General features: G+C 47.0%; 2 protein-coding genes across 11 annotated transcripts in view; one reads left to right on the top strand and one right to left on the bottom strand.

Moving 5' to 3' along the window:
• LDAH (lipid droplet associated hydrolase) overlaps positions 1–21,738 on the bottom strand; it is a 60,811-nt gene extending 39,073 nt beyond the window's left edge. For 2 of the 8 annotated variants that reach the window (XM_072649700.1, XM_072649377.1), the window contains exons 1-3: positions 21,395–21,499; positions 8,173–8,322; positions 3,542–3,688 (exon numbers count right to left, since the gene is read on the bottom strand). In XM_072649700.1, the coding sequence (XP_072505801.1) occupies positions 3,542–3,688; positions 8,173–8,320 (295 nt within the window). In that variant the 5' untranslated portion in view covers positions 8,321–8,322; positions 21,395–21,499. The other 6 variants (XM_072649623.1, XM_072649211.1, XM_072649783.1 and 3 more) reach the window with 5 other exon arrangements.
• Positions 21,739–21,972: 234 nt separating this feature from the next.
• LOC140529927 (uncharacterized) lies at positions 21,973–25,607 on the top strand. 3 transcript variants are annotated; one of them, XR_011975756.1, is made up of 2 exons: positions 21,973–22,170; positions 25,280–25,607. XR_011975756.1 is itself a non-coding variant. In XM_072649005.1 (2 exons), the coding sequence occupies exon 1, from the start codon at positions 22,238–22,240 to the stop codon at positions 23,345–23,347; it is 1,110 nt and encodes a 369-aa protein (XP_072505106.1). In that variant the 5' UTR covers positions 22,178–22,237; the 3' UTR covers positions 23,348–25,017; positions 25,280–25,607. The 3 variants fall into 3 exon arrangements, 1 of the variants encoding a protein (XP_072505106.1); XR_011975765.1 differs by having other exon boundaries at positions 21,973–22,150; XM_072649005.1 differs by lacking the exon at positions 21,973–22,170 and adding an exon at positions 22,178–25,017.
• The last annotated feature ends 1,153 nt before the right edge of the window (positions 25,608–26,760 follow it).

A 26,760-nucleotide genomic window follows, 5' to 3' on the forward strand; every position in this document is an offset into this window, starting at 1 on the left:
GAAAAAATACAAGAAAATGTGAACTATCTCATAGAAAAAGCTAGTGATACACACAACGGATCAAGGAGTGGTAATTTAAGAATCACTGGATTATGTGGAAGCCGTGAACAGAAAAGCTGAGCCTCAACATCGAATTTCAAGAAATCACAAAAGAAAACACTGCCCAGATCACAGAGCCAGGGGGTGAAGCAGAAATTGAGACTCCATAGATCAGCTCCTAAAAGAAACCCCAAAATAAAAACTCCCAGGAACATTGCAGCCAAAAACCAGCACTCCCAAGTCAAGGAAAAGTGATACCTAAATTAATTTGCTTATTTGGCACCACACTCAAATGACCAAAGAATTCTTTTATAGGGCAAGAAAAATACAATAATGACAAAATTCATCTGGAAGAGCAAAGGCCAAGAATGTCAAGGGGATCAATGGAAAACATAAAGGAAGGCGGCTCAGCAGCACTGCGTCTCCGACTACATGACAAAGCAGGAATCTGGTGCTGGCTGAGAAATCGAGGAGCGCGTGGATTGGGGGAACACACAAGTAAGTAACCATGGCGAGAGTAAGAACTCAACACCCAACACACATTACTAGGAAAACTGGAAAGCAGTTTGGTATAAACTAGGTGTGGTCCAACACCTCTCACCCTATACCAAGTGAGAGAAGTGATTATTAATAACCAATATCTTGGGAAGATTCAAAGCTCTCCCCTTCTTCCCAACTACACTATGTGTCAGCAATATTATTCAATATGGTTTTAGACCACTAAAATAACCAGACAGTACAAAATACCTGAGAGTATACCTGCCAAAACAGACACAGGAACTACATGAACATAAACATAAAACACTCTTTATACAGATAAAGTTAGGTCTAAATAATTGAAGTAATATTTACTGTTCGTGGGTAGGTAAAGCCAATACAATTTTTTTAAATGACAATTTTACCTATTTATGTAATGTCATCCCAATTAAATTACTAAAAAATTATCTTACTTCAAAGTCCTGATTTTTAAAACTTCAGCCTCTTTAAGGATACTAAACTGATAGACTGAATTAACTCTCCTTCATCTTGGTCAGACCTGTCCAAACAACAAGAAATTTAATCTAAGGTGGGGAAGTCCATTGTGGTGTTCTCCTCAAGCTTGGGTGGAAATAGAACCTTTTGTCTACACAGTCCAAGACTGCAGGAGGTCACAGTATAGAGATAATTTCTCCATCCAAGAGTGACAAGAAGTCACTCTTTGCCCCTCATTGAAAAGGATATGTTAATAGTGAGCGCCACCGCCATGACTGTCTTTGGTCTAAGAGAGCTGGCCAAATGACCATCCTTTTATTAATAACATGCTGGCCTAATAAAATGATTAAGTTATCCAGAAACCATGTCTCTCAAACCTTTTTAAAAGTCACACAAGATAAAGTCAAAATGGGTACATGATTTACACATAAAGGATCACACTATGAGCAAATTAAGAGAGTAAGAAATAGTTTACCTGCCAGATCTATGGATAAGGGAAGAATTACGACTAAATAAGAGATAGAGAGCATTTCAAGCCACAAAATGGATAATTTTGATTATTCAAGATTAAAACGTGTTTGCGCAAAAAAACCAATGCAACAAAAATTAGAAGGAAAAAACTGAGGAAAAATTTTATAGCAAGTATCTCTGATAAGGGACATAATTCAAATATATAGATAACTGAGTGAAATTTATAAGAACACAAGTCTTTCCCCAATTGATAAATGGTCAAAGGATATTAACAGACAGTTTTCCATCTATCCGGACAAAATATTTATAGCAGCTCTTTCTGTGGTGGCTGAGAACTGGAAGCTGAGGGGATGCCCATTGGCTAAATAAGCTGTGGCATATGATTGTTGTGCTATGAGAAACGATGAAGAGGAGGACTTCAGAAAAACCTGGAAAGCATTATATGAACTGATGCAGGGTGGAATGAGCAGAACCAGGAGAAAGTTGCACACAGTAACAGCAGTATTACACGACGATCACTTATACAGATACAGCTGCCTCCGGTCAAGACTGATCTGAGACAGCCCCAAAGGACTCACAATGCAAAGTGCTATCCACCTGGAGAGAGACAACTGACGGACTTTGAGTGCTGAGGGAAAAAGACTTGTTTTCACTTTTTTTCTGTTTCTTGCTACTTATTGGTTTATTTATGCAGCATGGCTAATGGAAATATTTAGATGGCTTGGTTTCTCAATGGGTAGTGGAGGGAATGGAAGAGGGGAAAGAATTTGGAACTCAAAAAAATGTTTTAAATGAATGTTAAAAATAAATAAATTTAAAAAATTAAAAAAAGAGCCTTTTCATCTGCCTGGCAGATGGAATAAATCTCTTCTTTGTGTCGTCTCTGTCATGAGAATGGGAGCTCCTGGAGAGCATACGTGGCCACTGTTTCTGGATTTGCATTCCCAGAGCTTAGCATTGGGAATGCTTTTTGATGATTCATTCATTTTGGAGAATGAGGTCCACACCCACCTGAGCATCTGAGGCTCCTTCCCTCATCTTTAACCTCTTTGGGCTATAGGCCTAACGGTGGTCCTCCCTGATATACACTCAGGTGACTTGCGGTACAGTACCAATTGTTTTGTACAACAGTTCCATGAATTCTCAGCTCCCCTGAGACCGTGTCCATCTTAGGATGGGGACCATCCTTACTTTTTTTTCTCATGGCGTTGCTATCAACTTCCATTTCTTCTCTTGAAAACTGCCTGTCCACACTCTTTGGCTACTTGTTTGTTGGAGAATAGCTCTATGTCTCATCTATTTGTGCTACTTCCTTAAACGTCTTGGGTATCAGGTCTTTAGAGAAATTTGCTAATGGCTCCTCTCCTAATTCTAGTTACAGTGCTCCAGCTGTGCACAACCCAAACTGTGCCTTTCATCTTCTGTGATGGGGCTGGCTCCTGCCCCAGCCTGGGTGTACAAGGCTCCTCCCTCCATTCTCCTCAGTCTCAGAACCCCCTTTTCCTGACTACCTCGTTCAACCTGGACTTGCCCTCCCTCTCCCATCCCTGCCTTTCTTGTCTCCCTAGTGGGACTGTGGGCTTCTCTGGGCTCAACCGAGGATTCTGTGGCTCTTCCATAAACCCTCACTGCTTCACACAGGGCACTGTAGGAGGTACTCAATAAGTACTGACGAACTGACTGACCAATAAAGAGAAAAGCTCACCTTCCACAAGGAAACAACTCACCCAAACTTGCCCGTATTCACTTGGGGGGGTCAGTGACCAAGATGGACAGACCCTACAGGCTTCAGCCTTGGAGCCCACCCTACCCTAGGGAATGCTAGATTCCATGAGAAGGGCAAAGCCTCTGGCCCTCCCCTAATGTTGTCCATATGATGCCCCCAGAGCTTTGAAAGGACCCTGAAGTGACAAGGAGTCTGATAATCCCAAAGGGCATACATAACCAGCCCAAGGTCCAACTAAGGCACCTCTTCCATGAGGACTGGACCTCAGTAGAAGAAGTCACTCACAACAGACAACACTAATCACTGCTGGCCTAATATGTGCCTTCACCTTACCTTCGGGGCCTTCCTCATCCACCTTGACACCACTGGGGGCTGAAACATGGCCAGCATGGCTTATGACCCATACTGGGTAGCGCTTCTGCAGGCTAAGGTATAAAGCCTTCACAAATTCCACATAGAAAGCAGGAATTCCTGGGTTACCTGTAAAAATAAAGGCACAGTCATTAACGTGCTGGGGATTCCCCAGCAGTGACAGAAGCAATTCAGGGGACGGAAGGACTGAACATCTTATTGCAGTGATCCCTTCACAGAGGGGTAGGTCGTAAAAATGCAGGGCCAAAGCAAATATCAGGAGAAAAAGAGAAATCTGGTTCTAATACATTCTGCGAAAGGCTCTGCCAAAGCCCAAACTGAGATTCCTCTTGCCATCAAGCAACTCATGCTGCCTGGTCCACTTCCAGCCTTCCTGCCCCCTCTCCTGCTCACCACAATGAATGTTCCAAATCTTGTCTTCTCTCAAGCACAAGACCTTGCTTCTCAAAGCCCAGTACCCTGGGCTTCTCCTCTCCCTTCCTCTCCACCTCCAAAGACCTAACACCAGGCACCATTCTCTCAACAAAGCCAACGTCTCTGGCATTGCCTCTGAGCCTGTTCCTTCTTGTCTTTGTTTTTCATTTTTTCCTCTTATTCCATACTTGGCAAACATCAAACATGATCGTTACTACATAGACAGAAGCAGGGTGAATCTATTATACGTAGTAGTTTTCATTTTTTAAAAAGAACAACACAAATTCATTTCTTTCAAAGCAGCCTTGCCTGTCTGTCTCCTGAATCTCTCTGTTCTTTCCAGGGTGTTTAGAATATTCCACAATGACCCTTTTCTCTTTCTTCATTCTGATCACTAGCTACCCGTGTCTCCAAATCTCCCCTTTAAAAATATTCCCTTATACCAAATAAAGAGTGAAATCAAATAAATGCACTCATTAGCCACGCATAAAGATGCATCTCTTCAGCAACGCCTCTATTGGGTGGCGGGCCCCATGCGTCGTTACAGATCCTCTGGGATGGTAGCTGGTCATTGCACTGACTCAAGCCACAGAGTCACTCACAGCTGGTTTTGTTTTTAATAGAGTTGCAGTTATTAGACAAATTGTTCTCTGGGTTCTGCTCACTTCACTCTGCATCAGTTCATGAAAGTCTTCCCAGGTTTCTTGGAAACTATCCTTTCCATCATTTCTTACGACGTAACCATTTCCCATGGTATCCACGTGCCAGCCTTTGTTCGCCTATCTCCCAAGTGATAGATACTCTCTGAGTTCCCAGTTGTTTGCTACTGTTTGGTCTTTCTGAGGTGTGTGCACAGGAGTCGTATCGCTGGGCCAAAGCCTCAACAGTGTGGTGATGTTAGGGCTTCCCGAAATGGTTACACTCATTCATAGCTCCAACCAAAGGGGACTGGAGTATCCATCTTCCCACCACCCCTCAAATAACAGCCGTTTTCCTCTTTTGTCCTCTTGGCCACTGGGATGGTTGGGAGGCAGAATCTCAGAAATGCTTTAATATGCATACCTTTTATTATTAGCAATGTGGGGCACTGATTCATCTGACTGTTAATAGCCTGGATCTGTTCCTTTGACCATTCCTCTACTGGGGAATGGCTTTTGTTCTTATAAATTTGAATCATTGCCTTATATACCTTGGAGATAAGACCTTAGGAAACAAACTTGCTGAAAAGACTTTTCCCAAGTTAAATGCTTTCTTTTTAATTTCAACTTCATTTTCAATTTTAAGTAATCATGTCTCCACGCTCTCACATGATGGCCTCTATCCTTTGGTCATGACTCATCCCCATATCCATACTTGTAAAACCTGTCTCTTTCCTCACTTTTCTTTATGATATGATCTGACCTTTTATATCCATTGGCACTCACTGTGGTACATGGTATGAGCTGCCGCTCTGAACCTAATTTCTACCGGTCTGCCTTCTACTCTTCCAAGTGGTCCTCACCTCAACAGTTAAGGTTTATGGGTTCACCAAACTCTATGCTATTCTGTTTACGCCCTTCCTGTCTTTTTCAGCAGATCAACCCCTCAATTATGGATTCTTCAGACTTTCTCTCTCATGGGTCTACCTGTTGCTCTCCAGATTTTCCCACCTCTATTTCCAGTGGCCCATGGAGATGCCTCTGCCCTGCTCTTCTGACTGAAGGGTCTGGCCCAGACCACAAGGCTCCCTCCTCAGCAGTGCTACCTTCAGGAAACTATTCCCTTCCCCCAGCTCTCGGGGTCCCCTTTTATTTGATCTTTTGCCCTCACTAAAATGTCAGCTCACTGAGGGTAGAGATTAAAATTTTTGCTTGTCTTTTTATCCCTGGCTCTTAGCACAAAGTCAAGGCTTAATCAACGCTTTAGTTAACAAATCAAGCTTAACTTTAAATCTCTCCCTAGCTATTGGATCCTTTCCTGTACTCTGTAGCCTACAAACACCCTCTGGTCCCCTGTATCCACACAGCCATCCACCTCCATCACCTCACTCCTCTAATCTGTATTACTCTAGCAGTCTGATAACTGGTCACCAGTCTCTCCACTTACCAATCTGTCTTCCATACAGATTGTGCTGAGGATAACAAGCCAACACTGACCTGCTCCAGGAGCTCCAGGGACCCTGCCTGTCAATAAGATTAAAAACGACCTCTTTTGCTTGACACTGAAAGCCCTTCACAAACCGGCCAGTCTGATTTCATATTCTCCCCTTCCTCCACTTCACAGCCAAGTCATACTGGCCTTTCTTCTTGTTCCTAGATAGGACATGACACCCAGTCTCCCACCCCACCCCACCCCACCGGCTCTCCTACATGCCTGGAATGCACTCTCTTCTCAGCTCTGCCTCTGGGAATTAGCTAAACCCCATGAAAAGTCTGTGCCTGCAATTGCTCTCACTATGCCTAACCTCTTCTGATGTGGCTTCCAGTCTCCACATTCCAGCCAAACTGCTCTCCCCCATGTTACCAATGATCTTCCAGCTGCCAGATCCAATGGCTGTTTCTCAATCCTCATTCTCCTTGACCTTGGACACTACTGGTCACTCTCTTCTCTCTAGGTTTTTGAGACATCATCTCATTGGTTCCTTGCCTTCCTTCTGTCTCTTCTGCTGGACCTGTGTCCAGGCTTTTTCTGCCAACTGCATGTGGCCCAAAAGGCTCTGTGCGGTCCCTCCAGACCACTTCCCTTGGGGATCTCGTCAGCTCCCTTGGATTTAATAACCATCTTGATTCTGACGATTCCCAGCTCTACCTGTCCTGTCTCAAACTCTCAGCTAACCTCCAATCTTACTTCTCCAGTTGCCTTTTAGATGTCTCAAGTGAGGTGTCCAGTACACATCTTAAACTCAGTATGTTCAAAATGGAACTCATCTTTCCTCCTAAACTCTTCCCTCCTTCTCTATTATTGTAAAGGCCAGCACTATTCTCCAAGGCTCCCAGGTTCACAATCTAGGAGTCATCTTGGACTCCTTATTCTGTCTCGCAGCCTCCCTCACCCAATATGGTGCCAAGGTCTTCCAATATCCCCTCTGCAGCATCTCTCCAATCTGCCCCCTCCTTGTGCAGACACCCATCACCTCACACCTGGACTATGGCAGTAGCAGCTGGGGGAGCAGGGTCTGCTTGCTTCAGTCCATCCTCCATTCAGCCACTGAAGAGATTTTCCTAAAGCACAAGTGTGACCATGTCACCCCTACTCAACAAACTCCAGTGGCTCCCTATCCCCTCAGGAACAAATACAGAATGCTGTCTGGCTTTAAAATCCTTCCTCTCCACTTTTCTTATGCCTTACTGCCTGACACACTCTTCCATCTGGTGCCCGGTCCCCCAGCTGTCCCACAAATCAAGACCCTCTGTCCCTTGGCTCTGGGCACTCTCTGGCTGCTCCCCAGGCCTGGAACACTCTCCCTCCTCCACCCTGCCCATTGGCCTCCCTGGCTTCTGCTGGGTCCCAACTAAGAGCCCACCTCTTACAGGAAGCCTTCCCCACCCCGCTAAGCCTGCTGCCTTTATTCCACCACAGCTGGTCTGCACATGGGTTTTCCTCCTCAGACTGGGATCCCCCTGAGGGCAGGTACTGTCTTTTGCCTCTTTTGGTATCCCAGCACTTAGCAGAGTACGTGGCACACAGCAGTGGCTGAATGCATGTTTACAACAGCGTAAACGGAAAGAACAACAAGGGATAAACTGAAGATGACATGATTCTGATGCCCAAGCCTGGCCCCAGGCCTCCTCTCCCTTGAGAGGTGGGGAGATATGGGGGCGGCGCGCTGCAAACACAGTCACAAGAAGATGAGCTGTTGGCTAGTCTTCTAGTCATCTGCCACCTCGGCCGACTTTAGACTCAAGAGTATTTAAAAATTCTCAAAAACGACATCAATCTTAATAAGTATTAACGTTGAAAAGATTCACAAAAATCTTCTTTTGAGACTGAAAGCAGGGTGGGAATTACTGATGCTGGATACAGCTGGTTACTTTATATGCCCTCCTGATGTCCTAAATCCTTCATGCATCTACAGAAGAAAAAAACCATCAAATTTAAAAATAGGTCATGTGAATAATCCAGTACTTTTGGAAGTTTGGAAATGTCTTCCTAGGCTCCTCACTTAGCCATTATTTGCCTTTCCTGAATACAAAACTCACCTGGAATAACGAGGACAAGCAGTTTAGGGTTGTCCTTGGTGTTGAAGAGGTCAGCCCAGGGCCCACACTTCAGGACGTGGGTGACAACTCCACCGCAGACCACAAACTCATCATGCAGTGGGACATCTTCATTCGTTGTCACATCCATTTCTAATTAGCAAAAACAAGAATGAAAAAGTGACGAGAAGATAATGAGCTGGACTCCAAGATGTCGGAATGACTCAGGCAGACAGAAGGGCCTAGGCAAGAGAAGGCCTTCCCAGTTGTCCCAATGGAGCTTCATGAAAACATTGGGCTGTAAAGAAGATGACGCCCAAGCCAAGAGCAAAGGAAAACAGCAGCAGATTCTACTGGGGAGAGCATCAGAAGGGAAAGGAGCATGTTCAGAAGGCATCTCCATTCCCTTCCCCAGCTCAAATGGCCATGAATAACCCACAATGGCAGCACATACGGACCTGGAGAGAGGATGGAAGTGGAGCCAGAGAAATGGGAAGGCTGGAACCCACTCATGTCTACTCATGTTGGGAGGATCCTGAAGCCTTCCTCCATCTCTGCTGCCATTCCAAGGCCACCAATGAACACAGAAACTGTACACAGTCTCTGTAGGCCAGGGGACCGGGCCAGCTTCTCTTTCTCCCACAGAATTCCATGATTTCAATCTTGCTGTCACCCCACCCCATCTATCCTCCCCACAGTGCCCAAACTGTTCATGATGAAGCACCAGCGTGACCACATCACCCCCTCCTCAGTCTAGTGCACAGGCTTCTAGTTTCTGGTCCCTGGCAGAGGTCCCTGAGGGCAGAGGTCATTTCACTCGGCTTTACTGGTATCCATGGCACACATATCAACTTTGCACACAGTGAACACTTAATAAACACTTCACCCACTCATTCCTTCATTCCCATCCTTAACTGTCCTTTGGTTGACATTTTCAGTTGGATATTCTGCTGAGTTTTCTTTCAATGGATTCAGTTCTCCTTGGAAGGCCTCCTTGGCCTTCTTGAAGGCCCAACTAAGATCCCATTTTTTTACTGAAGTCTGTCCCCACCCCTCTTAATTTGAGTTTCTTCTCTGTATTAGTTATCTCATACTAATTCTGTACTGTGTGTATCTGTTTGCATGTCGTCTCCTCCATCAGAGGGCAAGGCCTGTCTTCGGCCTCTTTGATTTAGCACCAAGCCCAACACCTGGCGCACAGTAGGCAGTGAATGAATGTTTAGTGATGGATCCATATGAGACTATACTACTTACAACTGTCCATCATCACTCTTCATGAAGTTCTATAACGACAAATATAATTTAACCTGGTGTCATCGCTGGCAGTCTGGGACCCTGTGGCCTCCTGGCAATGGTGATGAACTGACACAGCTTCAGCTTCTGGAAGGCATTCTGACTGCCCGCACTGACGTCATCTCTGTTGTCTGTTTCCCAATTCGATGGTCAACGTTTATTGAAGTCACACTCATTGACAGCTGTGGAGTCCTTTACAATTTGCAGAGTGCTTTACATATGCATGTATTGATAATGCATTTTTGCTTATTGTTAACGTAATTTTGCTTCTTAATGGGAAGATCTTTCCCGTTCATTAATAGGCCCATGTGACCTGCTTAAAACACATGGAAGCCTAAGTCACATGTGGTAGGAGGAGCTTGCTGAACAGGTGAAACAGGAAGGGGTGGAGCAGGTGGAATAGGAAGAGGCAGAGCTGGAGTAGAGCTGAGAGAAAATCTGGTCAGAGCAGTCAGAACTGAGGGAGAGAGAAGGCAGGCAGCTGGCCAGCGTGAGTGAGAGCCTGTCTGGGATTTGTTTAAGGGAGCTGGTGTGTGGGAAGCCTAACACAGGGAAGGGCTTGGGGATGTGGTGCCCTCTGCATTGTTACTGTGTATAGATTTGTTACTATGATGGACTGGGCTTTCTGGTGTCTGAATAAATGTTCTGTTTCTGTCTTCCACGTGGAGAGTCTTGTATTTCGTGATTCAGGATAGCTGCCAGTAGGCACTGTATTGTGTTGGGGCTACAATACGTTATCTCATTTGACCCCCACAAGAAACCTGGGAGGGCAGATGATCGATCATCTCCATTTAACAGATGAATAAGCTGGCCAGAACTACACAGCTAGTGACTGCCTGGGGCAGCTCTAGCCTCAGGACTTCCTGACTCTAGGTCGACACTCTATGATAACTGACTCAAAGAGTTCTTTCAATGGTGCTGTATCTTTTTCTCATTATTCTTGCTTCTTTTTACAATAACTAATTCTGACCATAGTTCTGATGGGCTGATGGTCTGACTGTACAGAGAAAGCTGATTCAAAGATAATTCCCATATCAACCAGTCTTTTCCTATATACTGAAATATAATGTGTTTGTAAACACACACACATACAAGTGTAGCATAGTACAAAAGTGCAAAAAAAAATTAAAATTGAAAAAAATCTTTGTATCAAGTTTCTCTAATTTAGCACAAATATATAAAAATGAAAGCCACTTTCCCATAGGCCAAAGGTTATGAATAAACAGTTCTCAAATTATTGATAAACTATGTTTCAAATCACATTTGATATAAGAGAGACGCAACCCCCCCCCAAAAAAAAATCCCCACCAAACTACGGGGCTTCATATCACACTCAGCAAAGACAACAGAAGAGGGAACTGGCCCATGTGGGAGAGGTTCCTATACTGTGGGTGCAACTGTGAACTGGTCTGACCTTTCCAGAAAAGAATTTAGAATGAGAAGGAAAAAATTGTCCAAAATGCTTGTCCCTTTGGACTGAGAGGTCACAATAACAGACCTAAACAAGGACGTCAGAGATGGGTGGAAAGTCTCCATGTTTATGGCAGCAAAGGCCTGGGTCCAGAGATGGGGAAGGTTCAACATGGCAGGGGACCGGGAAGTCTCAGACAAAGGGACCGCAGCAGGAAGAAGAGCTTGCCCAGCATGCTGCTGTTGAGGCTAGCCTGGGCAGGGCAGGAACTTGGAATGGCTCCATCTTTTACCGTCCTCTGTTCTGGGTCAGGATGATGGCCTATGACCAGCTGGCCAGCCAAGCAAGACAAGTGAGCAGAGAAGCCAGCGGCACTTGAGGAGTTCTAGTCCTGGGCTGGCCAGCTCCCAGCGCAGCAGTTACAGTGGGGGGCTTGGCGGTGGGAAGACCTAATCTGAAATCCTGCCAGTCCCTTAACCTCTCTCAGCCTCACTTACCACCTCCCAGGACTGTTGTGGGGATCAAATGAGGTAACGCATTTACAGCAGTTTCTACAGTGTTCTGGAAGTGCTAACCATTGTATCACTGTTGTTATGTGACTGACGCTGAACTGGCCAAGTCACCACTGGGGTTACTGAGAGACTGGGGTGCATGGCAGAGGTGCCAAAGGCCAAAAAAGGGCACACTTTCAAAAACAGGAAGAGCACAGAATCTGCCAACTGCATACCAGTGAGACAGAGGAAAATGCTAGACTATCTTACTAAAACAGCAGTCAGCTGTGCCAGGGTTAGCTTCTAGCCAGAGCAGCCTTCAAGGCTCCAGAGACTTGGTGAGGGAGCTGACCTGGGTGATAGGACAGGCGGCATCCGGGCACAGAGAAGGGGGGATTATCGCCATTCTGGGTGAGAGTCAGGATCTGATCAGATCTGGGGGAGGGGGTGAGAACCACTGACTGAAAATAAGAGGATGAATGCTCCCTGAAATCAATGTCAGGTCTTACCCTTGGGTCCACGGAAACAGGGCAGGGCAGTAATTAGTAGGAAAAAGACCTGGGGGTCTTGGCAGACTGCCAGCTCAGAGCAAGTCAACACAGGGAACATAGTGCTATGGTGGCCAAAAAGACCCTGTGCCCTTGGGTAGGTCTGGTCTGAGTACCAGCTTAGAAGAGTTTTCACCTTTTAAATACAATAAAACTTTATTTGCAAATGCAGAAACCAATGGGGGAAGGACCTTTGTAACCCCTGAACAAGCCCCTCCAGTTTTGGCCATCTGAGGCCTGGATGAAGACCTGTTGATTCCTGCCCTGGGAGACACTCAGGGGAACAGAGGGCAGCCTCCAAACACCAGCACAGCTGTCTCATGGAACAGGAAATGGGCTTCTCCATGGCCCCAAAGGGCAGAGCCAGGAAAGACACAGTGGACAGCCCTGTGCCCACCCAAAAGTGACAGGGACTGCAGTCACTAGTGAGAGAAATTATTTTTAGTAACCCATTATCTGGAGGAGATTCAGAAACTTTTCTAAATTCCTCACTTCAGAAAGCTCAGGTTTTCTTAAAGGTCTTGGTAATGAGACGGCACTGACATTCCTTGATCCTGGTCAGACTCCACCCAACCTAGCAAGGAAAGTAATGTGTGGGGAAGTTCACAGCCTTCTCCTCAAGCTGGGGTGGAGACAGACCTTTGGTCTAGACAGCCCAAGGCTGGGGGTGGTCTGGTCTCTCCAAGGATGGTATCAGCCCCTCATGGGAAGGGTAGATAAACTTTTGGTCTAATAGAGAGAGAGCCGATGACCACCTTTATTAATGACCTGCTGGCCTTAATAAAATGAGTAAATTACCCAGTAACGATGTCTCCCGAACCTTTTTAATTGTCACACTAGCCAGAGACGTCCTCTACTAGGGACACTAAGCCAAGTGGACCACCACAGGGCAGGGACTCTCAGTATTTTCAGCTGTGGGGCCCCTGAGGCCTATTTCACTCCGAAGTTGGTGACAGCATCCACTGCCCAAATCACATCAAAATGCAGCTTGAGAGGGTCTGGTTTGTCTGATACTAGTCAGGCAATAAACACTAATTAAGCACCTACTGTGTGCCAGGGTATGTGAAGAAAGTCAAAGGCCCCCGAGGGGATCACAATCAAACAGGGCAGACAGCACCCCAAAGAAGCGTGTGGGGGGCAGGATGAAGTCTAGAAATCTGCCTTACATGGAGCAGCTGGGAGGGCCTTTCCTCCTGGGTTGTCATCCAGCAGCCAAGGATCCTGGGATTTCTTAACACACAAGGTTTCTTTTTCCTTTCCAATATTACATTTATTAATTCTTTTGTAGACAAGTCTCATTCAATCTTTTGCAGAAGGCACCAGTTAAACCTACACACTGACTTTCTAAGTAACTATAAAACAGAGACCTCAACGTAATAACTAAGAAAAGCAGACCTCAGTCAACACATTACCACCAATAACTAACTGTCCATCCGACTACCCACGGGCTCCACAAGTGCAGAGACGCCTCCAAAGCCTCTGATGCTGAGATTCACTTCCCTCAAGGCTTTAAGCCCCACAAAAGCATCGCTGCTCATCACCAGATCCCTGCACAGACAGCAGGGTAGATGGACAAAACGGGGGCTCATCAATCTAAAGTTCACATCTTTTTGTAAAGGAGAATCAAACAATTTCTAATCGTTACCATGGGAGATTTTATTTACAAGACAAGAACTCATCGTTGCAAACTGAGTGACTTTTCATGTCACAAAGGCGGGACAGGGCCTGGGATCTGGAGTTCCAATGGAGCTGGTGACCAAAGTGACCTGCCAGGTTTTGGCCACTGAGCAGAAGGAGGGTTTTGTAAGATAGATATCTCATGTTCTGACTGACCTACAATCTTCAGGATAGGGAACTCTGCTTTGTAATAAGGAAAATCACCCAAAGGGTTAAAATACTGAAAAGGAACATAAATTTACAGTCTCAACAGAGAATTTTTTTCCAAAAAAAAAAAAAGGGTGAGAAAACCTATCAAGCTTTTGGAAGAGGGCAAAGTCGTCCTTAGGAGGCAGTTTACATCTCTGTCCGCTTCATTGAGTAAAAGGGAGCAATGAACTGGGCATAAACCTACAAACATGGAAAAAATCAACAAATCCAAAAGCCAGAACAAATATAAGAACGAAGAAAAACGCAGAAAATAAAGGAAGGGATAACGCTGAACACAAAAGAACCACTAATTTAATACATAAAGCAATGAGCTGAGGTTTTTTTAAAAGGCTCACAAAATAGACACATTGCTAGTAATCTGATCAAAGACAAAACTAAAACCAAATCATCCATATCAAAACTGAAAAAGAAACCACCCCACATGACAAGAAAAAAATGAACAAGTCACCTGGGTCAGAAGCGAGATGGTGGCAGAGCAGGAAGAAGCGCAGTGCCCTCCCCAATTCCTCCATGCCAGTCTAGCAAAACCACTAGGAAGAACTCTAATCTGGAAACCCAGAGAAAAACAACTTCAGTGAGTCCTTTCTCCAGGCAAGGTCTCTGCTGGGAGCCAGACAGAGAGGGCTGTGAAATACAGGTATGCCCTGCACAGAGCACAGCACTGCAGAGAGAGCTCGTGCACTAGGGTGAGACAAAGCCCTCAGTATCTGCTGGGGCACCCAGTAGCTTTGTCGCCCATTCCCCAGTCCTGGGTCACATATGGGGGGCCAGAGAAGGGGACCTGCCCCTGAGGAGAGGGGTAGCATGGGTGGAGGGGGTTAGGAGCAATCTCAGGCCTCGGACAACCTTCCAAGGAAAGAGAAAGAGCAGGATCTCATTTCCAACTCCCAGCCCAGTCAGAAGCCTAAAGCTCTGTCCCTCTGACTCAGCAAAGCCTCCCAGTTGGCAGAGAGGGGCCCAGTCCAGTAGCATTTACTATTGCTCAACCCTCAACCCAAGTCAAGAACTGGCCGTGACCCAGTTTTGCCTGAATCAAGGACTAGACTATTTCCCTCCAGAAGGGCCCAGAGCACAGCCCTAAGGTCAGCTCAGAAAATACCTAATAAAGGAGCAAACCGAAAAAAGAATCCCAGCACAAAACGCTATGACGGCAAAAAGGGATACTGAAGACAAACTCAGAAGGAGAGAATGACTCCCAAAGGTTGACAGGTAAAACCTTCCAGACAAACAAAGCCTGGACACATTCAACTAGAATTCCTGGAAAAGATGAAGGGAGAGTTTAAAAAAATTAAAGGACATTTTTATAAATGAAATGAGAGCACGGCAGACACTGACCAGCCATGTGACCCTGGGCAAGTCATTTCATCTTGTGTGGCTTATCGTCTCATCTGTAAAACGAGCTGTAGAAGAAAATATATACTCCAGTATCTTTGCCAAGAAAATCCCAAAGGGAGTCACAAAAAATCGGACACAACTAAAACGGCCCAACAATGAAATATACCCAGCGCTTGGCACAGCCAGTGCTGGGCACGTGGTAGATGCTTAATGAATTTTACTGAATTCATCATTCCTCCACCACACCTGAAGGCAGCCATGACACCTCCCCAGATCTTCTCTATGCTAGGCTAAGCACGCACACTCCCTTCCAGTGGTCCTCCAAGCCTTCCATCACCCTGGTCACTCTCCTCTGGACTCTCTCCAGCTTTACAGTGTCCCCAGTTCTCCACGTAAGGCTGAATAACCACTTCTCAATCATGTTGAGTGAGGACTCTCTATCTGTGGGTTGGTTGGAAGGAGCTCACAACCTAGTGGGGAAGACAACATGCGAACAGCTATATACACAGTGAACAGTGTAACCCCCAGAGGGCAGATTTCCTGTACCAGGTGGGATCTGGCCCTGTCAAGGCCGTTAGGGCAAGACGTTCACATGTTGAGCCAAATTATTGATAAAAATGTGAAGCAGCACAGAGCCCTGACGCTCTGCGTTGGAGACCTGCTGCCTGGCACTGAGCTATTAACAATTAATCTATCAGTCTGAACTCCATTCGATCATATTATCATCTACTCCACAAGAATCCAGAGACACTATCACATGCTTCACTAAGATATTGGTACACTAGCTTCCTCTCCTTTCCCAATCTATCAACAGGTGCTTAACATGGTACTGCGTCCATACGTATCAGTTCTATGCACCAAGGGCACAGACATCCAAATGAAGCCAGCTCTCCTCTCACGGAAGGCACTGCCTCATTAATCCTGGTGTCTCTGGAGTCATGCTGACTCTGCTAACTTTTTCTTTTCCTTTCTAACTCATCCTCCATTCTCTGCAAGGTTCTATTTTGGAACTTTCCAGAATCAAATTTAAGCCAACGGAAATACAGCTGGTAAACTATAGTTCCTCCGACATTCTAAACTAGGACACCCGTCTTATGATCTCATGACAGCCTTCTCAATTCTATCACTGACAGGAACCCGGCAGTGCCATGTGCCAACATCTGCCACCTGGGTCAAGGCAAGCCAAGCACTCTCTGCTCATCTCCTTAACTACCTTGGGCATCAACTCCCTATTAAGTAATTCTTGTCCTGTTATTTCCAGTGTAAAGGTTAATCGCCTTGGCAGAGATAAAAGAAACAAGGTGAGAGTTGGAAAGCTCTGCCTTCTCTCTGTTTTTTGTCTTTCTTTTTGTTTTGTGTATGTAAATGAAGCCATCCTTTAACTGGGGAATCATTTTTCCAGCCCAGCTCAGCCTAGGAGCAAAGTTTATGAAGCCTGGCCATGGAATCTAACCAGAAACTGCTCCATACATGTGCAGGAACAGAACAGGTGCCTGCCCACTGTTATGCAAAAAGAGGCCCAGACTCAGCCAAGCCAGGCCTGACTTTGTGTATAGATTAAGGAGATGGGCCATCGGGGAAGTGAGGAGGGATCCTCTGCCTAGCACGCTGGTCTGGGGCAGAGCAAATGCAGGTCCTAGCCTCTACGCAGCAAGGAAGAAGGAGAGAAGCAAGCTGCATCTGGGCAGCTCTGAGCCTGGGGGCAGAACAGGGTCTCCAATCCATCACCCACAGCAGCATAACCAGGGAAGAAATCCCAGACCAACTTGGGGGGGGGGGGGGGGCGCGGGGAGCTACAGTTCTGTAACTGAACCTGTAGAGTTTTCCCTGGCTGGCTACCTGAAAGTCACGACCAAAGAAAAAAGCCTAGATATCATCCTTCAAGAAATGATAAAAGAAAGCTGTCCAGATGTCCTAGAGCCAGAAGGCAAAGTGGGAACAACTTGACTTCTGGAAGAAGCTCCCAGGCACATCACGGTCAAAATCCAGAGCTTCCAGGCAAAGGAAAATGCTGCCAGCAGCAAGAAAGATCAAGTATTGAATCCCACAAGATTTAGCAGCTATCGCTATCAAGGAGCAGGAAGGCTGGCATGGGACATTGCAGAAGGCAGCATACATAACAAAAACGCACAAGTATAGTCCTATGGGGGGACATGGATCCTTAATGAAATGGAAGATTTCCAAGAACTCCTAATGAAGGCAACTGAGAAACGTTTCAGCAGGAAAAAGGTAAACAGGAGCAAACAAAGAGAAAGAGTTTTACATTCTACTATGGAGAGATGACACAGGCATCCCCTAAGAGTTCTATCGTCATCGGAGGTCACAGAGAGAACCCAGTAAGACAGAGGGCCTGAAAGTGGTTCTTAATGTTTGGAGAGGATCCTCATAAAAGAAGGAAAGGGGAGAAAGGAATGAACTGTGGGGAAGGGAAAATTATGTCAAATAATAGGGGTGCATTAAATAGAAGATAGAGAAACGAGGCGGAAGAGGTAGGGGGAGTAGGTGGTATCTGAACTTTTCTCTCATCCTAACTGGTCAAAGGAGGGAAGAACTCACACACACACATACATGTGCACATGTGCACACATGCACATGCACACGTGCAGAAACACATTTTACTCAAAAGGGAAACAGAAGGGGAGAAAGGGCATAGGGGAGAATAAGGGTAATAGAGGAAGGCAAACACTAACACAGGATGGTGAAGACTGAAGAGGGTTTAACAATGAGACCCCAGTAAAGGGGCTGTGGGAAAAGGAGACGGAAGGGGAGAGGAGAGGACCAGCTCACACAGCGAGGGCACTGGAGATGAACATGCTCCTCTCCATAAACCCAAGAACACCAACTACTGGGGGAAAGACTCCCTAACTTGACCAAAGTTGCTGGGAAAACCAGAATTCAGTCTGGCAGAAAACGGAATTGTACAACTACCTTGTCAAGCAGGTTCTTCTACTAATCTATGCCACATACAATGAACTCCAAATAGATAGGTGATCTAACAGGAAAGATTATATTTCCCCTCCCTCCAAAAAATCACAGCAGAGGACAAAGGGAAGTGAGGCCACGTAGAGAGACTCCTGCCTCAACAAGAACTGGAGATGACCAAAGATGATATGATGAATAACCTAACACAAAATTGAAAAGAGGCTGAACAAGGAAAATAAATGCAGCCAGATTTAGAAAAAAAAACACAATTATTTCAAAGATCTTCACAAAAAATTTCTCTGATAAAGGTTTAATATCCAAAATTCATAAAGAGCTGACAGATATATATGAATGAGAATCATTTTCCAATAGGTAGTGAGTGATTAAGAGGGTAGTAATGGGCAGTTCTCGCATGAAGAAATGAAAGCTATTCATAACCATGAGGAAAAAATGATCCCAAGCAATAATTGAGAACTATAAGTTACAGCAGTAAGCTTCCAGGCGCCACTCATGAGACTGGTAAAACCAGAGAGGCTCACAGACTAACTGGAGACTGAGCCGTGAACCTAAAAACACTTTGGAACTGTGCCCATGAAGTTACCAACCTGGACATGCCCAGAGGCACCTTGGCACTCCTCCTAGGATCACAACCCAGATCAGGAGCACTAGCAAAGTTCCCATAGGTATGAAAGTAGCTTTGTAGCACTTTGTGTTGTAGCTAAAACTGGGCAGAAATGTGGCTGCCTACCATCAAATTAGGAGGCATGAACGAGAAGAGGATGTCATCGCACCACGAGAAATGTGGAAAGAGGTGGATTCCAAAGAGATCTGAGAAGACCTCTTAGAGGCGGGGCACACGCAAGGCGCAGAACCAGGGGAGTGATTTACACGGTGACGGACCATGATTTCCAAAGGATGCACTAACCCCAAGGATGAAGCGGAGTGTCTACTCCTTGGGTTCACAGCATGAGATCACGGTCAACATGTCCCCTGGTTTTGCCTGATTATAGTCATCTGTTAGAAGGCAGGGCAGCTTAGGAAGGGCTTTGAAGGCCAAACAGAGCACTTTGCATTTGCTCCTGGAGGTAACAGGGAGCAGCTAGAGGTCACTGAGCGAGGGGATGGATGGGGAGAGGGGTAACACTTTAGAAAAATCACTTTAGTGGCTGGAGGGCAGATGGGAGTGGGGAGAGACTGAGGGAGGCAAACCACCCCCCCGCCCCAGCCCCAAGCAGGCTAGGTGGGAGGTGATGAAGGCCTGCACCACCAAAGGTGGTACACTGGGAGGAGGGGGACATATGGGGAGATGCTGCAAAGGTGAAATCCCAGGCATTAGAAACAGAGAGTGAGGAGCACAGGATAGGTTGGGATATCTGGGGACTGGGAGGGGGTGTCCTTTAGAGTAATAGGTAAGGTAGGAGGAGAGGAGGGTTTAGGGGGAAAGATAACATGTTTAGTTTTGGACACGCAGCGCTTCAAGCGCTTACTGGACATCCAGTTGGAGATGTTTGAAAGGCTGCTGGAAGTGGGATATTGGAGGTCAGCAGAGAGGCTGGGGCAGGACTGGGAGATTGGAGAATCGTTAGCATGGAGAAGGTCATTAAATCCATAGGAGCTGATGAGATGCCCAAATGAACTAGTCTAGAGGGAGAAGAGGGCCCAGGATAGGACCCTGAGGGACACCGAAAGGTTAGAGGGTGTGATCTGGAGAAGGATCCAGCAAAGGAGATTGAGAGGTGGGAGAACCAGCAGAGGGATGTCCTGAAAGCCTAGTGAGAAGAGAGAAGCCAGGAGGAGAGAGTGACCCACGGTGCCCAAGGCTGCAGAGAGGAGGGAGGATCCAGAAGAGTGACCCACGGTGCCCAAGGCTGCAGAGAGGAGGGAGGATCCAGAACAGTGACCCACGGTGCCCGAGGTGCGGAGCCTCCAAGGAGCACGAGGACGTAGCGGAGGCCACCGAACTTGGCAGCTAAGGCCCCCAGGTCACTGGAGAGGCCAGAAGCTGGGTTATCAGGCCTTAAAGGGAGCGAGGGGAGGCGAGGACAGGCACCCAGCTCAGCCACAAGACAGGAAATACAGGAGAATGACGTAGACGAAAGGATTAAGTGAAGGTTTGTGAGAAAGGGGCAAACAGGCACGTGGGTGGGCTGCAGGGAACCAGGCTGGCAGGTAAGTGGGAGAGGAGAGGCCAGGGCGGAGGGCACAGGCGGGGCAGGTTCTCCCCACGCGGGCATCATGTGAGGAGGGATGAGGAGGGCTGCAGGAGCCTGGGCGGGCCTCGTGTGGCATCGTGTGGCACGGTGTGCCCGCTGCCTGGTCCGGAGGCCTGGCTGGGCTTCCCGGACGGTCCCCGTTACTTCTCCACGTTCACGCACACGTGCTGCCAACGGAGGAGCGCTGGGGCCTTCTCCTCGGCCGCGGGGGGACGGACGCCTGACACGGGAGGGGCAGCACCCCGCAGGGCGGGCCGGGAACGGCAGTCCAGGCGTCCATCCCGAGAAGCGAAGAGGCTGGGAGCGGGTAACGCCCTCGAGACTCCTCGCAGACACCCGGCGGAGGACCCGCACTGCCCGAGGCTGGGTCGGTCCAGCCTGGCGGGAGGGGGGAGGGGGCCCTTCCCCGCAGACTCCTCCGAGGAACGGCCACAGCAGGACGCGGGGCAGGCCGGGTGGGGAGGCAGACGGACTGAGGGACGCACGGACGGGTCTCCGCCACCCTCCCCACAGGGCGATCGATCTGCCCGGCTCGGAGGCACTCACCTGCAGACGGCACCCTCGGCCTCCGGTCTGCTCCGGGCAGCTGCTGGGTGGCTGGACTCCGCGCCCTCTGCCCCGCCCTGCCCCGCCCGTGTGGGCACGGGAGCCCGGGGCACAGCCCTCGGTGCGTGGGGGCAGCTGCCCGAGGGCACCGGTCAGCGCCAGCCGTCCTCCAGGAAGGCCTCGGCGCGGACCCCCCACCCCGCACACCTGGCACGACACGCCCCTGCCTGCAGCCTGCCGGGCATGCAGCAGGGGCTCCATAAATGCTTCCTGACCACGGCGGGCAGCGTGAACCCCGACCCCCCCCATCCCCGGGCGGGGGCTCGCCCCTCCCCAGCACGTACACCACGCGGGGGTGGGGGTGGGGTCTTCCCGATCACACTCACAGATTCCCCCTCCCCGCTGCAGCACGCGGCCTGGCACACAGCTGGCGCCGTATAAGTGCCGGCGGCCGGCTCGTATACAGTAGGCGCCAATCCATGCGGCTGCCGCCGGCATGGACTCCTCCCTCTGGCCCAGGGAGGGGCCAGATGGGGGGGGCTCTGTGCCCCCCCCCTCCCCGTCCCCAGGCTCACTCACCTCCGGCACCGCCCGGCAGCGATTCCCGCCCCCCGGGGAGGACAACCCAGCGCCGCGGCGCGGGCCCCGCCCACTGTGACGTCAGCGCGCTGGCACGCGCTGGCACGCGCAGCACGCGTGGTGACGGCGCCGCGGGCGGGGGGCGGGGCTGCTGCAGGACTGCAGGGCCTCGTGCGGCGGCCAGCGCGCATGCGCATCCTCCCTCCGCCCCCAACACTCCGGGCCTAAGGGAAGCTTCCCGTGACCCTCAGTCCGCACTAATTGGGCGCCTGCTGCGTACCGGGCACGAAAGAGCAACAGCACGCCTGGCTGCGCGACCACCCCAGGGGGCTCGCTATCGGGGTGACTCCCTCCCCAGCAGCGTCAACCCCCCCTGCGCCCCAGGTCTCCTCTTATGGCGGGAGCCCCACCCTGCCTGGTCCTCACGCTTCGCCCCGCCCTCGCCCCGCCCTGCCCCTGACCCCGCCCCGCCTCCCTCCCCGCCCCGCCCCGCCCTTGCCCCTGACCCCGCCCCCGCCCCGCCTCCCCCACTCGAAGAAGGCACGTGGTTGGCTAGAGGTTACACAGCTGCAGTGATGCGCACCTCCATGGTGGTTAGGTTGTGAAAGACTAGCCGTCCCACTGCCCGCTAATCCTGTCTTCGACTTTGACCCCGCCCCTCCCCAATCTGCCCTTCCTCCTACCCTGCTGTGGGGTAGAATGGCCAGCCGAGGGTCTGTGTTGTTCCCTCCTTAAGCGAAGTCCGATGGAGATGAGGTTCAGCCCTTCCCTCCCTTGTAAAACCTTTTTCTTGCCTCTTTGATGTGACAGGTCACCCCCTTCATCTCCCCCTTTCCTCTCCCAATGTGTTCCTCTCACCCCTTAATTTTGTTTGTAGATGTCAGCCCTTCGTATTCAGCTCACCCTGTGCCCTGTCTGTCTGTCTGTCTATCTGTCTGTCTATCTATCTGTCTGTCTATCTATCTGTCTGTCTATTTGTCTCTGTCTGTCTGTGTGTCTGTCTGTCTATCTCTGTCTCTGTCTGTCTATCTGTCTGTCTGTCTATCTCTGTCTGTCTGTCTGTCTCTGTCTGTCTATCTATCTGTCTGTCTCTCTATCTCTGTCTCTGTCTGTCTGTCTATCTCTGTCTGTCTGTGTGTCTGTCTGTCTATCTGTCTGTCTGTCTATCTCTGTCTCTGTCTGTCTATCTGTCTGTCTGTCTCTGTCTGTCTGTCTCTGTCTGTCTGTCTATCTCTGTCTGTCTGTCTGTCTCTGTCTGTCTGTCTATCTATCTGTCTGTCTATCTCTGTCTCTGTCTGTCTATCTCTGTCTGTCTGTCTGTCTATCTCTGTCTCTGTCTGTCTATCTATCTGTCTATCTATCTCTCTGTCTGTCTATCTGTCTCTGTCTGTGTGTCTGTCTATCTATCTGTCTGTCTGTCTGTCTGTCTATCTGTCTGTCTGTCTCTGTCTCTGTCTGTCTATCTGTCTGTCTGTCTGTCTATCTCTGTCTGTCTATCTATCTGTCTGTCTCTCTATCTCTGTCTCTGTCTGTCTGTCTATCTATCTGTCTGTCTCTCTATCTCTGTCTCTGTCTGTCTGTCTATCTATCTGTCTGTCTCTCTATCTCTGTCTCTGTCTGTCTATCTATCTGTCTGTCTGTCTGTCTATCTATCTCTCTGTCTGTCTATCTATCTATCTATCTGTCTGTCTCTCTATCTCTGTCTCTGTCTGTCTATCTATCTGTCTGTCTGTCTATCTATCTATCTATCTATCTCTCTGTCTGTCTGTCTATCTATCTGTCTGTCTCTCTATCTCTGTCTCTGTCTGTCTATCTATCTGTCTGTCTGTCTATCTATCTATCTCTCTGTCTGTCTGTCTATCTATCTGTCTGTCTTTCTGTCTATCTCTGTCTGTCTATCTATCTGTCTGTCTGTCTGTCTATCTCTGTCTATCTGTCTATCTATCTGTCTAGTCTGTCTTTCTGTCTGTCTATCTATCTGTCTGTCTATCTCTGTCTGTCTGTCTGTCTATCTATCCATTCATCCATCCATCTATATTTCCTCCAACTACCCTAATACTGATCAAGGTCTCATGAGTTACAAATATCGTCTTTCCATGAGGAACGTAAATAATTCACCTTTAATAAGTCCCTTAAGATTTTTCTTTCCTGTTTACCTTTTCATGGTTCTCTTAATTCTTGTATCTGAAAGTCAAATTTTCTGTTCAGCTCTGGTCATCAAGAATACTTGAAAGTTCTCTATTTCCTTGAAATTCCATTTTCCCCATGTAGTGTAATACTCAGTTTTGATGGGTAGGTGATTCTTGGTTTTAATCCTTGTTCCTCTGACCTCTGGAATATCATATTCCAAGCCATTCCATTCCTTAATGTGGTAACTGCTAGATCTTCTGTTATCCTGATTGTACTTCCATAATACTTGAATTATTTCTTTCTGGCTGCTTGAAATATTTTCTCCTTGACCTGGGAACTCTGGAATTTGGCTTCATTATTCCTAGGAGTTTTCCTTTGAGAACCTCTTTCCAGAGATGATCAGTGAATTCATTTCATTTCTATTTTACCCTCTGGTTCTAGAATATCAGGGCAATTTTCCTTGATAATTTCTTGAAACATGATATCTAAGCTCTTCTTTTGATCATGGCTTTCAGGTAGTCCAATAATTTTTAAATTGTCTCTCCTGGATCTATTTTCCAGGTCAGTGGTTTTTCCAATGAGGTAGTTCACATTATCTTCTATTTTTTCATTCTTTTGGTTCAGTTTTATAATTTCTTGATTTTTCGTAAAGTTGTTAGCTTCCATCTGCTCCATTCTAATTTTGAAGGAATTATTTTCTTCAGTGAACTTTTGGATCTTTTTCATTTGGCCAATCCTGCTTCTTAAAGCATTCTTCTCCTCACTGACTTTTTAGACCTCTCCTGCCATTTGGGTTAGGTTATTTTTTAAAGAGTTGTTTTCTTCTGTTTTTTTCTTTTTGGGTCTCCTTTAGCATGCTGTTGACTTGATTTTCATAATTTCCTTGCATCACTCTTATTCCTCTTCCAAATTTTTCTTCTCTCTTTTCCTTGATTTTCAAAATCCTTTTTGAATTCTTCCATGGCCTGAGACCAGTTCATATTGTTCTTGGAGGCTTTGGATGGAGGACTTTTGACTCTGTTGTCTTCTGGTTTCATGTTTTGATCTTCTTTGTCACCAAAGTAAGATTCTATAGTCTGCTTTTTCCCTCTGTTTGCTCATCTTCCCAGCCAAATACTTGACTTTCTAACTCTTTGTCAAGGTAGGACTCTGCTTCCAGTGGAGTTGGGGGTGGGGGTGGGTGGACTGTCCTAGGCTTCAGGGGTTTTGTATCATCTGTTTGATCCCCCACTATCTCGGCCCAGAGCTGCTGCTGCCCCAGGGCCTGGGGCCAGACCTTGCCACTCCCCCACTCAGGTTCTACAGTTTTCTCACTGACCTTCTGTGCTGTCTTTGGCATGTGTAGGTTGAGAAGTCTGGACACTGCCACAGCTGCCAGTGATTCAGTCCCCTGGGTCCTGCTCTGGCCAGTCTGTGCTAGCATGACTGCTCCACTCCCAGCCCAGTTCTGACAGATGCTTCCCGTCAAACTTCCAGGCTGTTCTGGACTGGAGGTTTGCCTCACTCCATCACTTTGTGGGTTCTACAGCTCTAGAATTTGTTTAGAGTCATTTTTTACAGGTATTTTCAGGAGTTTGGGAGAAGAGCTTAAGCCCAATTCCAAATTTCTTGAGAGACCTTGAGAGTATCCTTGCATCATTTCTTCTGACCACCATATGAGTGTTTGCCTTGTGTGAGTTCTCTGTAAAATAGTCTTTTAGGCAAATATACATTTATCATTCACCCCCCTCCCCCCCATTTCCTTTTCTTTTATAGAGATGGACAATGGACTCCTGGGGGACAACCTCCTCTTGCCGTATAACCCAGAAAATGTCAGTCAGCTTTTGTAAGAGCAGCGAACCCCCTGCATTGTCATTTTCAGCTGGAAAAGAATCAGCACCCGGCACTTTGCCACACAACCTATTCTTTAGTCGAAAATTCAGCTAAACAGGGATTGACTTCAACCTGAGGTACATGGTCGGTGGATTCAGCATTGATTGATGACTGTCTGTTGATACAGAGCTGAATGATTCCTCTCCTGGACAGTGAATCAATGTTAAGATTAATTAATTTCTCTTGTCAATAAACATATGTTAAGCAGCTATTATGTGCCAGGCATGGAATTGTTCAGCCCATCTCTCTAGGATCACGTCTTTGTGGCTAATCAATGTGGCTTCATCAGCACTGAATAGTTGAGATGCACCATAGGTCTTTGGCCCAGAAATAGTCTTCAGGGCATCATAAAAGTGTTTTGGATTGTTACTATCGGTGCAAAACTGAATTTCATTTGCCTTCTTACTGGGTCAAGAATCCTGCCTCTCTACAAGATTCACTTGTACTTTACTTTTGATAGAATTAACTGCTGCCTCTTGTTTATCAGCTTTTGAATTTTCCCATCACTTTCATCAAGCCAATCTTAGTGATTGTAAGTATTTTGTGCAATACTGTATAGCAAATCTCTGAAAGCTTCCCACTCCTTTTCTGATAGCCAGAGAGGGATTAGTTATAAGCAGAATAAACTTTAAACTCAGAAACAGGCTGGTGAAGAGAAAGGTTAAGAGGGAAAAAAAACGGTCATAAAATAAATGGGAATCAAGTAGTATGAGAAGAGAAAAATAAGAGAATAGGATGGAGGGAAATAATTTACTGTCATAACTGTGAATGTGAATGGACTGAACTCACCCATAAAACAGAGGAGATTAGCAGAATAGATTAGAAAGCAAAACCTAATATTCTATTGTTTGTAAGAAACAGACAAAAATAAGAAGCAGCTAGGTGATGCAGTAGAGTGAAATTTGTGTCAGGAAGACCTGAATTAAAATCCTGCCTAAATAACATACTAGTTGTGTGATCCCAGGCAAGTTACATAGCCTCCTTCTCCCTCAGTTTCCTTATCTGTAAAATGGGGATAATAATATATACTTCAAAGGGTTGTTGTGAGGACAAAATGAGATATTATTTGTAAAGTACTTTGCAAAGAGTCTTGAAGTGCTCTATAAATTCTACTTGTTATTATTAAACAGGGTGTTAGAGCAAAATAGTTTATGCCTCAGCTTGAATTGAAAAACCAAGAAGAATAATTATAATTTCACATAAAGCTACAGTGCAAATCAATTTAATTAAAAAACATAAATACAGAAACCACATTTTGCTGCAAGGTGACAATGAATCAATCCTGATATTTAACATATCTGCAATGAATGGTGCAGCTTCTATATGTTTAAAAAAATGAGTTACAAGGAGAAATAGTAAAAATA

Source organism: Notamacropus eugenii, chromosome 1 (assembly GCF_028372415.1).
Source record: "Notamacropus eugenii isolate mMacEug1 chromosome 1, mMacEug1.pri_v2, whole genome shotgun sequence".
NCBI lineage: Eukaryota > Metazoa > Chordata > Mammalia > Diprotodontia > Macropodidae > Notamacropus > Notamacropus eugenii.

Bases quoted from the DNA above. Each gene is read 5' to 3' on its own strand.
- LOC140529927 (XM_072649005.1), top strand. From the start codon at position 22,238: ATGTGTTCCTCTCACCCCTTAATTTTGTTTGTAGATGTCAGCCCTTCG.